The 16261-nt window shown below is 48.3% G+C and overlaps 1 protein-coding gene across 1 annotated transcript in view; it reads right to left on the bottom strand.

The window, feature by feature from the left end:
• PKD2L1 (polycystin 2 like 1, transient receptor potential cation channel) overlaps nt 1-16261 on the bottom strand; it is a 2231834-nt gene that overhangs the window by 1100155 nt on the left and 1115418 nt on the right. The window contains exon 8 of the mRNA XM_078641081.1: nt 2338-2519. Within this exon, the coding sequence (XP_078497207.1) occupies nt 2338-2519 (182 nt within the window). The remainder of the gene's footprint in view (nt 1-2337; nt 2520-16261) is intronic.

Genomic DNA, 16261 nt, shown 5'->3' with positions numbered 1-16261 from the left:
GGAGATTGTGACGGTAACTATAGCTGAACTCAGTATAGGGACGCCCGAGCTCATTCTATTTTACATTAGATCACATTACTGATTTTTCCAACTTTAGGTGCAGTCGAGCGATAATTTACCGTAATTATGATTTATTAGGTAGACTTGATCATAGTAATTGACTTATGGAGGTACTGAGTAGGTCAGGAAGAGGACTACGAAGTAGTTCAACAAGTGAACTACGAGATGAGATTTGGTATGGAATGAAAAAAGTATTGGGATATTACGCGAGTCGGGCAGTGTAACTTTATATATACGATTAACAGAGATTGTGGCTGCGAGCGCGACATAATAATAGATTTGGATGAAATTTATGAGGTATGAGGTATGAGGGATAGTTTCTATAGGGGTTTTACACTGATTCACTAAAATACTAGGTTAAGATGGCGCCCACAAAGAGACAGCGTAAATAACCAGTCTAAGATGGCGCTGGAGATGCACACCGGCGTCAGTATGCGGGAGAGGTGCTGAAGACACTTGGTGAGTTACTCGTGCTGTGGGATTTTCGTGGCAGATGTGTGAGGAATTGGTTGGGAATGATGAGACCTAATTGAGTTTGTGTAATTTACAGATTACGTACTCGTAAGGGTGTTTTTGGGACTTATCTTGGATTTGAAGTGAGACGCGGATATTACATAAATATTACGAAGCAGGCATTACTGAAGGTGAGCGGGGTAATTTAGTTAGGTTGAAACACATGTGTAGACCTTGGAGGAGTGTGACATGGGTATTACAATATCGCGCCTTTGGTGCATTTTAGGTGACGCAATTTTGGAGACTAGACGGGGAATGAGACTACTAATTTACCGTAGTATTGTACGGGACGAGTTAAACAGGTGAGCAACTATGACATGCATATGTGATACTGCTGCGCAACCTTGGGTTACGATGAATTACAAAGTTGGGCACCTTTATGGCTGGAGAGCAGCTACACATGTGAGAAGTGTAGCTGAGATATGTAGCCGTATGATTTTAGGATGCATTGGACTTTGAGGAGACTTAGAGTGTTAACTCAGTCGCATGGTGGTACCGGTTTATGATTAAGGGACCATGGTTAAGATAGGAGTGTAAAATAGCTGGTGGGTAGACAATATATTGTTTTTAGATCGTTCTATTATTATTGATTTATGTGGATGGAATACTTATGGTGAAATACGAATGTTGTATTTTAATTTGTTATAGGGACTTAATCGATTTATTTTGAGAAGGAACTTACTCTAATTTGGATTGAATACATATCGTGGAGGATCGTTGTATTGAAGAACATTTAGTATACAAGGTTGGTAGTAGCCCTTGTTATTGGAAAATTATAGACTAAGAAAATTAAATTTAATAGCACATACTTTGGGTGATATCTTTTTGGAACATGGCTCTATCCCTCTTTTCTTCCTTTTGACACGGGCGTTGACTTGTGGATGTTTAACTTTCATGGAATTTGATTTAAGACTAGTTCTTTCGAGCATTGTGTACGAATTAACTTCGGAGTTATTCTGATGTACTGTTATTTTGGGTTGCAGCCCTGAAGAAGTTGATTGCTAAATTTAAGCGAGACGAAACACGTGTTGGCTGTTTTGTTTTGATTTGGAGCTGTTCATTTTGGATTTGAAATTGGAACAATTAATAAACAATTTGGAAGATAGAACATACCTGACTGTGCTGACTGAACCTCTACATATCAAGAAGAAGGTTTTAATTGGACAATTTATTACTGACATTTGTGTGCTCGGAGGAATCCTTTTGTAACTGAAGTTTCCACATCGTGGATGATCATGGGGTTGTGGTAACCAACCTCGTGTCCTCCTAGAGCACCACTATTTTACAACCTGCTAGTACTTTCCCTGAATGTGCAAAGCGCCCCTAGTACATAACTGGTTACCGCCTTCTCATTTATTGACCATCACTAATACAACCGAAACCAACAATAGCATTAATACCACCACAAATCCCAGACAAGACCACTACAATTACCACTACTGCCGCTACCACAAACCTCTAATCCCATTCGCAATACCACCACCATAATAGCAATATGACGCTACCACCATAAATACCGCATCTCCATCAATGCCACACAAAATTACCACCACCATTAATATCTGTACAATCACCAATACCAACTCCAACATGCACACCAAACACACCAATACAACCGATGTCTAGAGAGGCCTAAACAGACAACAGATATTTATTGTCAACCTGATAAAGCATTTCTGTCTAAACTTGAGTATCATACTGGATGAGGTAAATACTTCTTCTACATCTCCCATTATACATTGAAAATTTAAAGCATATACTCACATGCATTTCACAAAGGTGCTGAAGCTCTCCACTTGAGTGCCAAAGAGAAGGTACCCCAATTGTGCATAGGCAAAGAATACAATGAAGAACATGATGGCGAAGCCCAGAATATCCTTTGCACAACGAGCAAGTGTGGAAGACAGTTGAGTCATTGTTTTGTTAAAACTGATGTACTTGAATATCTGAGGGAAGATAACAGAGAAAATTGTTTTTTTAAAACCAAAGATTTTTTTTAAATTATTATTATGAGTTTTATTTAGCGCTAGCTAGACCCGAAGGTATCATAGCGCTTAACACATTATGTGATTTATAAATTAATCACACACACACACACACACACACCCACACACACACACACACACATATATTATTAACGGTTGGCACAGGGTCATTTCATCACATTCAGTGACATCACAAACTTGTCCTAGAACATGTATCAGTTCATAAATACACCCCTGCCTTCGTATGTCCCTAGCAGGCAGCATGGTTCAGAAAGTGAAAGGCTCTACTCGTATGCAAACTTTGATTGTCAAGGTCACAAGTTCAACAGCTGCACAGTGGACTCAGTCTGCCACCATATGGGGACTGTAAATTTACTACAATTATGCGTTCTTTAAGTGTAGCCTGTTATTTGGTGCAGGAATTGGGGTCCGAAATCTTTGATTCAGGCCAATATCCTAAACACCAAACTTATTGATCACAAATGGACAATAACATGTGGACTTGGAATAACGAGTCCTTTTTTGCATGTATTGTCCGGTTCCTCACTCAAAAATGTGTTACCTTTACCAATGCCATTTACCCCCAGCTTTCAATAGGCTGTAAATGGCACAGGAGCTGTATGTCTGTGCCGTGTATCTATGACCAGTGGTTGGGGGGTAGGGTGTGGGACTCGCAGGATCAAGCAATGCAGTAATACTGCATGAACTGTATAACGATGTGAATGAATTGGATATTGTGAATTGTGTGTATAACATACTGAAAAGCACATGACATTGACAGCCAATCAAAGTGGAGTTCAAGGCAAGTTGCAGAGCTCGGTTTGGATACTGAACACCGCAGCTAAGGAAAAGGAGGGGTTGTGGAGAGGAGCACTTGTAAAACGTGCAGAAACAGGCAGCACAAAGTTTGATCACACCCCTCTCTGCAGTGCTGTTTGGTTTACAAGGCCGTCAATCTGGGAGAGCGCAAAAGTCTACCAATGACAGCCCTGTATTTTGGCCTGCCCCCGCGGTCACGGGCCCCATATGCTTGCCTGCTGAAGTGCTTCAAGCCATAAGGATTCGCTAACACTGGTGGACAGTGACTATGGCATTGATTGAGTGCCTGCCATTGCCCAGCAGCCACTCCAGTCAGCAAGCTGAGGCACAGCCTGACTCCTGATCCCTGCAGCGCCGTCTGACGCTGGGCTGGAACAACGGCGAGAAAATTCCTGTCGGAATAGTGACGATAAGTAAGAGAATATTTTGGGGCCGGCTCAGAAACAGGTGTTCCGTCTTTTTCCGCTCCCCATCTGTATGCGCTCCCCCCTTGAATGCCTACTGTGGAATTTGTCATAGAATACGTATTTTTAAGCTCCCCTTGTGTTCTGCCGTTCTGGTGCTCATGCGTGTAATTGTACAATGCATTTTTTCATTAATTTTGAAGCTCTCCGTGGCAACAGTACTTGCAGTACTTTTTCGACCTTTCCTTGGGGTCCTGGAGAGCGTTAGTTAGGTGATGGAGTCCTAGAAGTGTGCCACTGTAGCAGGCGCGGTGCGTCCATAGGGGCGTGGGGCGTAGCCCCCCCCGCCCGCAGCTGCCCACAGGAGACGCCGAGGGAGAACTGACAATGCATGCCAGTCAGCATGACGTCGGACCGCCCACCCCCTTTAGAGACTGAAGGGGGTGGGCGGTCTGGCGTCATGTTGATTGACATGATTGTCACCAGACACCAGGGCAAAAGGGAGGCAGCAACACTTGTGCGCATGAGTGGGGACGGAGGGTGAATTTTTTACCCGTGCCCACGCATGCGTACTTGTGTTTCCGCTTTTTTGCGCATGCCCATTAGAAGCCCTTCGGTCTCCTAATGGGCGTGCTGCGGGCGCAGAGTAACCTGTGCTCCTGCAGTGCCAGGATTGGCTGCAAGGGGCTGCCAGTGGCATTCAACGACGTGAAGGCGCCAAGGGGTTGAGGAGCAGAAGAGGTGCAGACCCGGACCAGCGGTGATGTAAGTTTTATTATATATTTAATCCCCCCCCGCGCAACATCAAACACCCCCCCCCGCGACTGATGTACAGGGCTTTTACTGGGAGCACAGGGGTCTCCAAGGATGCTGCCCGGGAGCTTTGAGGGGCAGAGAAGCAGCTACCTGAGGCTTAAGTTCCATGTGCCTACTATGATGGTCGGCCTTGCTTGCAAACCTCGCTCGCCATAGGAACTCAAACTTTTACGCCCCACCACTTTCAAATGTCACCAGCCGCCCCTGCACTGTAGGTCACACAAGGGCGAGACCTACTGTCTGCATGGGTGAGTACGAGCGCCACGCTCAATGGACTAGAAGCCAGAGTACGGGTGAGGCTGGTGCAGGTACCGCCTGCGTGCATGAGTTTGCAAGACACCCTGTATCTGCCTTCACTAGCTGTCTACATAGCTGCCAAGGTTTCAGATTGCTGTATGTCACATTTTTGATATTTGCATTGTAATTACGAGCGACCTGGAAGTGGCCACATTAGGGACAAACAGCATGCTTTTAAAAGATCAACAACGGAGGCAACTATAAGGCGGAATTTAACATGGACTGGGACTACCGACCACCCCCCCCCTCATCATGCAACAACATTTACCAATTCACATAGTTATCAGTCAGCAAGAGAATACTTTTGAAAGGCAGGGGGTCTCACGACCCCCCCGGCCGTATTTATTAAAATATGAAAACAAATTAAAATTGATTAAAATAAACATTATTTACATAATTATTAAATGCAAAATTCAGACATTAGATTTACAGCAAGTTAGACAGGTATGATGGGCTAACCTTAACAAATGTCTAATACAGCGTGTTTCCTAACCGAATCTAACATCCTACTTTCAATTTTGCATTCTAATAATTTCTGGGCCTACGGCAAGGTCGTTAACCGGTGACAGATCCTTTCCCCAGCTACGCCCTCACGTCTGAGTGCCCATGCGCGACAAGGGCCCGGTTACCGGGAGAGTTCGTGCCTCTCCTGATTACCCTCGTACGCTCCGTGAACTCCATTTAACCAAGAAGGAGGGCCCTTACACTCGCGCCATTTGCTGATGTCATAGTGTATGTGTGGGGTGGCTACCAGCCCGAGGAAAGCGTGACTCCCTCCCCCGCACCCTTCCAAGCAAGCGGATATCCTGCTCCCGAAGTTCTAGTAGAGACCAGTGGCCCCTCCCCCTGGGCAACCCCATTCGCTAATGGTGCCGCCCCCTAAGGACCTTAAATTGCTGCTCACCGATTATGACCTTACCGCCTGACCAATGCAATAAATATGACAATTAGAAACCTGTAAAGGGAAAAGGGCCTAAGGAGAAAATCAGTAAATCGCATCAACACAACCCATTAAGCACGTTTAATCACATATTGCCTGTACACGGGAAAAAAGGCCTAAGGAAGAAAACACACAACCATAATTACAGCATGAAAACCCATCAGCGGTGATACCTACCAATGTCCCAATTGCATTCTGCTAACAGGGATGGAGGGTGGGGAAAATTATCAGCCCCTACAGCAGGGGCGAGGAGCGAGCCTGGGAAGCGCGGGCACAAAGAGGGTGCTTCCCCTGCCTCCCAGGCTCTTAACCCCCCTTTTAGTCCCGCCCCCCTTGACCCGGAAGCACTCACCCGCTTCCGGGCCAACGGCGGGACCGACCAATCGATCGGGGCAAGGGGGGCCGGGCCCAGCCATGCGTGCGTGAGGGCCGAGCGGCCCCCCCCTTTCCTCATGGACTGGGACTACCGACCGCCCCCCCTCATCATGCAACAATATTAACCAATTCACATAGTAATCAGTCAGCAAGAGAATACTTTTGGAAGGCAGGGGGTCTCACGACCCCCCGGCCGTATTTATTAAAATATGAAAACAAATTAAAATTGAATAAAATAAACATTATTTACATAATTATTAAATGCAAAATTCAGACATTAGATTTACAGCAAGTTAGACAGGTATGATGGGCTAACCTTAACAAATGTCTAATACAGCGTGTTTCCAAACCAAATCTAACATCCTACTTTCAATTTTGCATTCTAATTATTTCTGGGCCTACGGCAAGGTCGTTAACCGGTGTCAGATCCTTTCCCCAGCTACGCCCTCACGTCTGAGTGCGCATGCGCGACAAGGGCCCGGTTACCGGGAGAGTTCGTGCCTCTCCTGATTACCCTCGTACGCTACGTGAACTCCATTTAACCAAAAAGGAGGGCCCTTACACTCGCGCCATTTGCTGATGTCATAGTGTATGTGTGGGGTGGCTACCAGCCCGAGGAAAGCGTGACTCCCTCCCCCGCACCCTTCCAAGCAAGCGAATATCTGTGAACTCCATTTAACCAAGAAAGGAGGGCCCTTACACTCGCGCCATTTGCTGATGTCATAGTGTATGTGTGGGGTGGCTACCAGCCCGAGGAAAGCGTGACTCCCTCCCCCGCACCCTTCCAAGCAAGCGAATATCCTGCCCCTGAAGTTCTAGAAGAGACCAGTGGCCCCTCCCCCTGGGCAACCCCATTCGCTAATGGTGCCGCCCCTAAGGACCTAAAATTGCTGCTCACCGATCATGACCTTACCGCCACAGGCCAGCATAGTTGACCGACTATCTGGCCCCCCCCAAAATGCTTACACTGAAAGGTCATCCCCCCTAGCAAAACCTTCTATCCATGCTAGTATGTTACTTACCAGTAGGTCATTGCCTGCTTCTGTCACGTGGACCCCATCCCGTAAGTAGAACTGATCCCCCCAAATGCACCCGTGTGGGATACTCTGCAGGTGAGGTGTTCGAAACAGCTTCTCGATCTTATTGTTGACCCTCTTTACCGAGTGATTCAACGCCCTGACTGATTCACCCCCCCTCCACTGGAGTCTAGGTATCAACTGTGACCACACTATGGTGCAATCTGGTAACAACTTTGCCAGCCAACCTACCGCTGAAATAATCTCTTCCAACAAGACCATTCTGCCTAGGTCTGCCAAATCATTACCCCCCTGATGGAGGATAACCACTGAGGGCGGTGGGGTGTGTTTTTCGAGTAAGTTTGAGATGTGGCCCCTAAGCTGGCTAAGGCGTAGCCCCCCTCTGCCATGAAAGGAGACATTGAAACCCCCGCACCCTCCGTCTACCCCCTCCTGAAAGGAAAATTGGTTTAGCGCGCTTCACTTAAGAATGACCAACCACCCATACTACATGTGTCTTCCTCTTGTCTTCTTGCCGTTGCCGAGATGTTGATGGTTGCATTTGCTGACCCTGTCGTAATTTCCGTCCTGCGTCACAGGCCCGAGAAACTCAAAGATAAACATAAACAAGGCAGGTGTCAGGGGAGGTGAACTGACCCTTACAACATGTGCAGCCGCACATAACGCTTATAGGCATTGGAAGACCATCTCCCAATTCTCTTCACACTGTTGGCATGCAGACCTCTCGCAGTGGCCTCGGTGGGCGCCCCTATCCGGAAAGAATGTGTTGCAAATTCGTTGGGGTTCAAACCTGCTCTGGCAATAGTCAGTGCTAACACTCTTTGGAACTGAAACCTGGTCAATGGGGTACCATCTGCATGAATTAACAACGTCCCCATTGCCTCACACGCCCTTGCCTGATGAATGCCTCTACATGCGACACTGGGCAGCACGGGTTGTTCGGTGCCCGGTGTAGCACCAAACTCTCTCCCCAGGCCTCCTGATCAGTCTTAGATTTCCGAATGGTAATCCACATTGAGTCGCCCCATATAGTGGTATCTGTCAGCTGTAGGCCACCTAACCTGTCGTGTTTGCTTCTGGCCACTAGTTCACTTACCCGCAATGCCCCGTAAAATGTCAGGGAAAAGGCGGCTGTGAACAGGAGTACCTCTCCCGGCGAGCTGCATGGGTAACGTCGTTTACGATGCAACTTTTAGCACGCAGTGCTATTACAACGCGGTCTTTAAATCGCATTCTATTACAACGCATGACTCTGGGGGGCGCTCAAGGATAGGGAATACTTCTAATTTACTATCCAACACCTTCCCTAGTGTCAACGGGGGCCTGGTGTTGGAATAGTAAATTAAAATATTCACTATCCAACACCCCTTTCTGTTATGCGTTGTAAAAGAATGCGTTATAAAAACCGCGTTACAGCATGCGTGCTAAAAACAACGTACATCCGAGCTGCATGTGTCTGGGAGGGCGAGCAATACCACTGCCAATCGATCTAGACATATTGGCCTTCTGCCATCGGCGGTGTTTGCCTGTAGGCGCCGCCACCCCTTCATCGCCTTTTGTACTAATGAGCTTTTCGTCGGATCACTGGCCCCTCTTGTCTGTGCGAAGAAAGAGACAGCTGCCTTGTGTCTGCTAGCAGTCGCTGCTGAGCGCCCCTCCCTGTACAATGTTTCCATGTATCCAGCAAAATGTGACTCCTGATCCCATTTGGTCTCCAAATCCTGTCCCAGAAAATTACAGTAAGACCTGAACGCCCCTTCGTAACCTGTCTTGGTCCTGGGAGCTAGGCTGGCTGCCACGAGGTCCTGTAGTTGGGGGCACCAATCTGCCAAAGTGTAGATGGAAATTGCGCTGGGGAGGCCTCTGCAGCCGGTAGGTGTTCCCTGAATACCTGCATACTAAAGCGAGAAAGGGCGTCAGCTGCGTTATTCAAGACCCCTGGAACATGTTTGGGCCTGAATTGCACGTTCAGCTTCATGCATCTTAGCACAATCATCCATCAACTTACAACGTGCTGCTTGTTTATTGATGCATTCCACTACAGTCATGTTGTCCGACCAGAAAATGACGGTTCGATAAGACAATTGATCTGGCCAGACCCTTAAAGCAACCCAGTTTGGGAACAATTCAAGGAATCCAATGTTTGCTGTCAAACCACTTTCTTCCCACCAAATGGGCCATCTTTGTGCTACCCACTTGTTGCCAAGTGTGGCGCAAAACCCTACACTGCCAGCAGCGTCGGTCCATAGTCCTAACTCTGTTGAGGTCACAGTGGGGGCACCCCACAGTACTCTGCCATTGAAATCCTCCAGAAATGCAATCCATATCCGCATGTCCTGGCGAACCTCGACTGAGAGTCTCGTGTGGTGGTGTTTATCGTGCAGGCCCTGCATGGTTTGCGCAATTGAGCGGGAAAATGGGCGTGCCATAGGGATGACCCTCAATACAAAATTCAGCTGGCCAACTGTCTACTGTAACTGCTGTAATGTGACTTTCTCCTTCCCTAGACATTGTTGAAGGGCTGCCCTGAACTTCGCAATCTTTTCCTTGGGTAATCTGAAACAACCCTCTACGGAGTCAAGTTCTATGCCCAAGAATTCTAGGCATGTAGATGGCCCCACTGTTTTTCCTGGCGCCAGCGAGACCCCAAAAGCACGCATGAGTACGCAAAACACCCGCAATGCCCATGCGCACTCCTGTGAGCCCGCCACCCCCAGCAAAAGGAAGTCATCAAGGTAATGCATCACATGATGGTGGCTCGTAGATTGCCTCACAACCCATTCTAGGAAAAAGCTGAATGTCTCAAAGTAGGCACATGAAATGGAGCAACCCATGGGCATACACATGTCCATATAATATTTGCCTTGAAAGGAAAAACCCAGCAGGTGTTGGTCAGATGGATGCACTGGCAGTAGTCTAAATGCTGAGTCAATGTCTGATTTCACCATCAATGCCCCGGGGCCCAGTGCTCTCAACATCTCTACTGCCTGGTCAAATGACGCATATTTCACATTACAAATGCTCTCATCAATTGCATCATTCAGTGATGAGCCCCTAGGTGCTGACAGATTGTGTATAAGTCTAAATTCGCCTTTCTCTTTCTTTGGAACCACCCCCAGAGGTGACACAATTTGGTACTGGGATGTCAAGGAAAGGACCCGCTACTCTACCTAAGCGCAGTTCTTTTTCGATTTTCTTTGCTACCACCCCGGGATTGTGTTTGACTGATAACTGGTTTCTACACTGCGGTGTCCCGGTAAAACCCGCAGCTGGAATCCGGAAATCGTGTGTGAACCCCTCTTGCAGTATCCTTGCAGAGGTATGATCTGGGTATCTATTGAGCCAAGGAATCATTGCCGACACGTCAATGGGGGAGTGTGCGTCCTGGGGGTGTTCCCCGCTATTCTGGTTTCCTTCTCCCCCTGTTATCTGAAGTGCTACCCTTTGACCAGCATGTCGTTTCTGGGTGGGAAGGGTGGACGCATATGTAACACGCGTGTCTGAATTTGCACTTGCCCGGTGCCCTGGTGCATGTTCGCCTGTTGAAATACCAGCACACGCCCTTCCCGCCCGTGTTACCTCTAGCTTTATTGGCCACTTCCCCCCCTTGTGGTGCCCGAAAGGGCTGTTGAAAGGTCTGCTGTGGCTTGGGCGAATAACCTTTGTTCCAGTTAGTGCTAGCGCCAGCAGATTGCCCCCTTTCAAACTGAGAATGCCAGTCTACTTTGTCCCAGGCTAAAGATCTGTTAAATTCCCTAGCTTTCCTGAAAGCTATGTCATATTCTTTCCAAACGTCCCCCCCATGATTCTCATTGAACATTGTAATCCTACTCTGGTAACAAGCCATCTCCGCCTGCAACGAGGGGGAACATTCAGCGGTAACCGCCATAAACACAGAAAAAGCCCTGATCCAGTTGATGAGTGTCTCCTCCACCCTGAATTTATACAACTGAGACCGCCATTCACTAGCCAACATCATATCTTTCTGTGATTTGGCATACTCTCACTCCCTGTTGTCAATCAACAATGAGAAAATATTCACATACTTGTCACCCCAAATCAACTCTTTCACACTCTGTGATACATGTTGTGCCAGATTCTCCCCCCTGGACTGTATTGTGCCTTCGCCCAATACCGGCAGGGCAACCTCCTTACCACTTTCAGCGAGTTGCGTTGGTTCTACGGTCTTGACTTTGCCCATATTGCTCGCTGAACCTGTTTGGGGAGAAATTGGTGTGCTTGGCACGCTACCTTCACCCCTAGCCACCAAGATTTTTGCAACCATTCTCTGGGCCTCAGCCGTGGGGTCAACTGCGGAAGGTAACATTCCCCCAATCCCCAACCATGGAAGCACTCTGTGCAGCCAATTCTGGGGGTACCTGACCCACCCCAAGAGGCGGGCTGACCGGGATTTCGGGCGGGACCACTGTCGGGGTTATGTTAATAGGCAGCGTGGCTGGAGCCGGTGCTACCGGTGCGCTTATCGGGTTAGGCGGGGCTGGCGTGGGCATCTCAGGTGATGTAGGCGCTCCGCTCGGGCCTGGCCCCGGGGATCCTCCTACTACACGGGGCTTGGGGGGGCGACTACAACCCTTCTTAGCTCTGACACGTTTGGGTGGTGCCTCAAAATCCCCCCTCGGTCTAGGTGGCACTATTACCCGCTTGGGCCTCCCAGATGGACCTGCCTGCACCTCAACAATCGCACCCAATTCCGCCACAGTCTTTCCCCAATTGATCCACCTTCCCCAATCTCTTGTCCATTGCTGACATTCTGCGCATCATGGTTTGAAACATTAGCTCCATGCGCGAATTCCCTGTACCACGTTTACCAGACATTCCTATTGTTCTAGCACCTGCACTGCACAATATGTTAATTATGGGCACAATGTGCCTTGTACCTGATCCAAGTTGGAGGCTCACAGGCTGGCCGTAAGCACCACGCAACTGTGACCGCACACCCAGCTAGCCTGGGTGTTTGGGCGAGCAAACTCTAGCCCTGCGGCCCGCCAGAAGCAGTGAAATGCAGGCCTGCCCGTGTCCTCTGATTCCGCCGTCCACCGAAAGCCCCTCCGCTACTCGGTCCGCAGCGCCCTTTTCAGTATTCCTACGATGAAAGAAAACTTAAAACCAATCCTGATTCCACGAAACAGAGTCCTTTGCAGTTGGGTAAAACACCCTAGCTTTTCTCTGCCCAGCAATCTACCACTGTCCCCCGAAATGTAACTATATCATCCAAAAGTACTTGCTGCAATTGGTTATATTAGATAAACAGTCGATGAACCAGTAGACTCAGTATCTGAAATAATGTGGCTGCACTGTTTTATTCAAGCCTTTATCGCTTACTACAGGCCTGGAGGGATTTAATACCTTAAAAAACAAGATTGCGACCGAGTCTGCAGTCACTTACAGCTCATCGGTCCCTTTTTCCCTAAAAACCACCTGACTCTAGGATCCAGATGTAATATATTTGCAGTAATTGCGAATATTATGACTATAGAAAAGCAACCAGTAGGCTCAGTGCTAAAACAAAGTGGCTGTGCTGCTATATATCAACTAGTCCCGCCTAATAGGTGACCTTGAGGGCTTTTTCTCCTTTAAAACAAATTAGGACAGGTTCTGTAGACAAAAAACGGGTCAGCGATCGACTTAACCTTTACAAGCCCCTGTGGTCCCCCATCCGACTAGTGCCCTGGCCGACCCTGCTTCGCTTTTGAAAATTACCATGTGCACATATCGTGAGCAAACCTCTTGAGCTCCGTGGGGCCGATTCCTGTACCGCAGCCACCCCCCGCCTATCCCGCACAATACCTCGTGTCCCGCTGGCTTGCCACAATTCTACCCTGCGAATGACTTCCTTGGTTGTGCCGGGTCCCTGGCGCCTCGACGGTGCGCCCGCTCGGTATCAATCGCGCCCCCGCTCCTCCAAAGCCTCTCGATGCCGCTGCCAATTGCCTGCTGCTCCTCGAAAGTCTCTGGATGCCGATGCCAGTTGCCTGCAACGATCGTGGCGAAACTCCGACAGCCGCTCTTGCTCCTCGAAGCACCGCCGCTCACAATAACCTGCAAAACAAAACCAAAGAAAATTATCAGCCCCTACAGCAGGGGCGAGGAGCAAGCCTGGGAAGCGCGGGCACAAGGAGGGTGCTTCACGCGCCTCCCAGGCTCTTAACCCCCCTTTTGGTCCCGCCCCTTGACCCGGAAGCACTCACCCGCTTCCGGGCCAACGGCGGGACCGACCACTCAATCGGGGCAAGGGGGGCCGGGCCCAGCCATGCGTGCGTGGGGGCCGAGCGGCCCCCCTTTCCTAGACGCTCCGTGTAAATAGCGGGCGAGTGGGGTCTCCTTATTTTTATATACATCCTGTGCCCAAGTAGTAACCGCTTTTTGTTCCCTGCTTTAAGAGTCATAGCCAACACACTATTGGAACGTTCACTATCCTCATCGGCTGACAAAGAAGTCGCCAGTGTTGACTGGAGAAGCAGTCTCTGCCTGCCCCAATAGTTATCATCAAGTTACCCAGCACCCGCCACCACCTACTGCAATAAACCCGATTTCCTTCTGCAACAGTGCACCTAGTCCTTGCTGCAGCAACTGCTGCTACTCCTTGCACGATCAGTCCCAGCCCCACATGCATTAGCCCCCTAATTGTGTCAAAGGTGTTCGTAATGTGCAATTTTGGGAAACATTATTTTGAATAATAATAATGTTTATGATAAATATAGTAATTGCTGAATTATTGGTATTGCACTTCAAACAATATTGATTAGAAATTTAGACGTGTGCTTATCAATGAAGTTTAGGTCTCCACATTTTAGCAGAGACATTATTTTATTGTTTTATATTAAAGGTTGCTGCTTTGTGTCCATGGTGAGTTTGGCAAATAATTTAGTGTTTTTGATATTTCTCTCTGCATTTCTTTAACTTGTGATAGATTTTCCCCTTATTACTTATGATTTCACCCACCCATTATACATTAAGGGTTGCTCCTTTTTTTTTTAGGGTTGAGCATGACTGGCATGAAACAGGTGGAGTATCTCTTCGCACAAATTCATTTTTTTAAGCATGCATATTTTCAACTTTGTACATTGGATTTTCTCTTGCCCAATATACATTAAGAGTTGATGATTTGTGTCTTGCCTGTTTTACATTGTGTTGCTGCTTTGTATTTCTGAGTGTGTGAGATCTGAGCATGACATGCAGAAGCAGCTGGTGAAGTGGCACCGTGGACCATGAGTAATATGTCTATGAAATATTGTATCATATACTGTCTTCTGCTACCCAGCCAGTGCATGGTGACCTATTCCTATTGCTTGCCTCAAGGCCTATGTTATTGCTTCATCCATGACCCCCCAATATATATGACTCCGAATTCCATGTATGCCAAACAATGCCCACTCTTAAATCACTATCCCAGGCATTGTCACCCTTCTCACCATTTTTTTTCCTCTTGTGTGTCAAATCTGCTTAACTTTGATTATTAGTGTTAGGATCCAAGGACGGTTGGGGGAGACACAGGTGATGTTTTATTTATGTAGGTGAAAAAAACAGAATTTCAGAGAATGTTTTAAATGCCAGGTACCACGCAGTGAAATGGGTTTTCCTAGAAGGGTCTGGTGCTGTTATCTGTTCAACATTGTGTGACTGACTCTTTGCCAGACTTGCATCCTGCCAGGAAACTTATAATTTCCCTATATACCAGGGCATCTACAGTTATGGAAATAAAATGTTTTTTTAAGCAGCATAATTATTGATGACACAGCAATATAATTTCCTGTTAAGCTTGGCATCGACAGGGATGGGACGAATACAAGATGGCTGCCACCTTCACACCAGTGACCGAAGCAGCAGCATAATGTCCGCTGCACCCTTTGGATAGACCCATGAGGATAGACGCATGCCGGGAGTGACCTTGAGACCAAGATTGAGGTGAGATACTGATTGGGGCACCTGGTAAAGCCTCTGTTGGCTGGCATCTCTGTCACAGAGACCTGCTATGCTGGACCGCATGCGTGGCTGTCGTGACCCGAGTAGACTGGGTGCTACATGTTGTTTAAACTTACATCTGCCTGTGTGACGGTCTCCCAATGAGGTGTCCTGTGAGTTGCGGGTTCCGGCACAGGCCTTGTGGTGTGATCAGCCCCCCTTCACACCCATATCGTAGAGAGGCTGTCTGGTGGTTGGAGACCTCTTAGCATCCTGCCTCCAAACGTCCATCACCAAGAGCACTCTCCTTTGGGGATGATTTTGGTGCCCCCCCCATGACAGCGTCTGGTGGCCTGCCTGCTGGGGTCAGCGCTTACAGGGGTGGTCACCGCCTGGACTGGGGCACCCTGGGGTGCAGTGCTATTGTGATCTAGTGATGTCACCTGGACTATGCAGCCTCGCAGATGAGCACTAGGAATTCATTCCAAGCAGCCTGTTGCACTTTGGCAAGCCTCGCATTGTGGCCCGACTAGTGCAAGGCCACTGATGACAGCTGAGCAGTCACAGGCCTAGAGCCTGGAAAACTTGGCTATGTGCAGCACTCAGATTCAGCAATTAATGCCTGGTGGGCTCCTGTAGGCCCGCACTATCTGCACACCTTCGCCCAGAGACATAGCCAAGAGCGGGCACACAGGCGTTGCTACCGATTTCATGCTCCACAGTGCCTACGCTGAGTGACCTCTGCTTCGGGTCTTCAGAGGCCCTGTAAGACTAGGGACACGTTTCTTGCCACCTTGCTGGGTCTGTTGTGCGTCTAGCCCTGTTGTTCTTCTGCAGACCTGTTGTTCTTCTCCAGACCTCTTCTCCCCTATTGGAGGTTTTCTGGGCTTTAAGAGCAGGTTCCCCTGCCAGCTCCCCGCTGCCTCTGCCTCGCTTGTGCTCCTGCTGCTCCCTGCTGCATAGCCTCATTATGTCTAGCTCTCCCCTCTGCCTGTTTGCTATACTGCTGTAATCAGTGTGCCGCATTCTCTTGTGCCTGATTATTAGATCTCCTAGTGTGCCATGTTCTTCCTACTGCCCTGACAATAATAC

Source organism: Lissotriton helveticus, chromosome 5_1 (genome assembly GCF_964261635.1).
Source record: "Lissotriton helveticus chromosome 5_1, aLisHel1.1, whole genome shotgun sequence".
Taxonomy (NCBI): Eukaryota; Metazoa; Chordata; class Amphibia; order Caudata; family Salamandridae; genus Lissotriton; species Lissotriton helveticus.
This window is presented reverse-complemented; position numbering and strand designations above follow the sequence as displayed.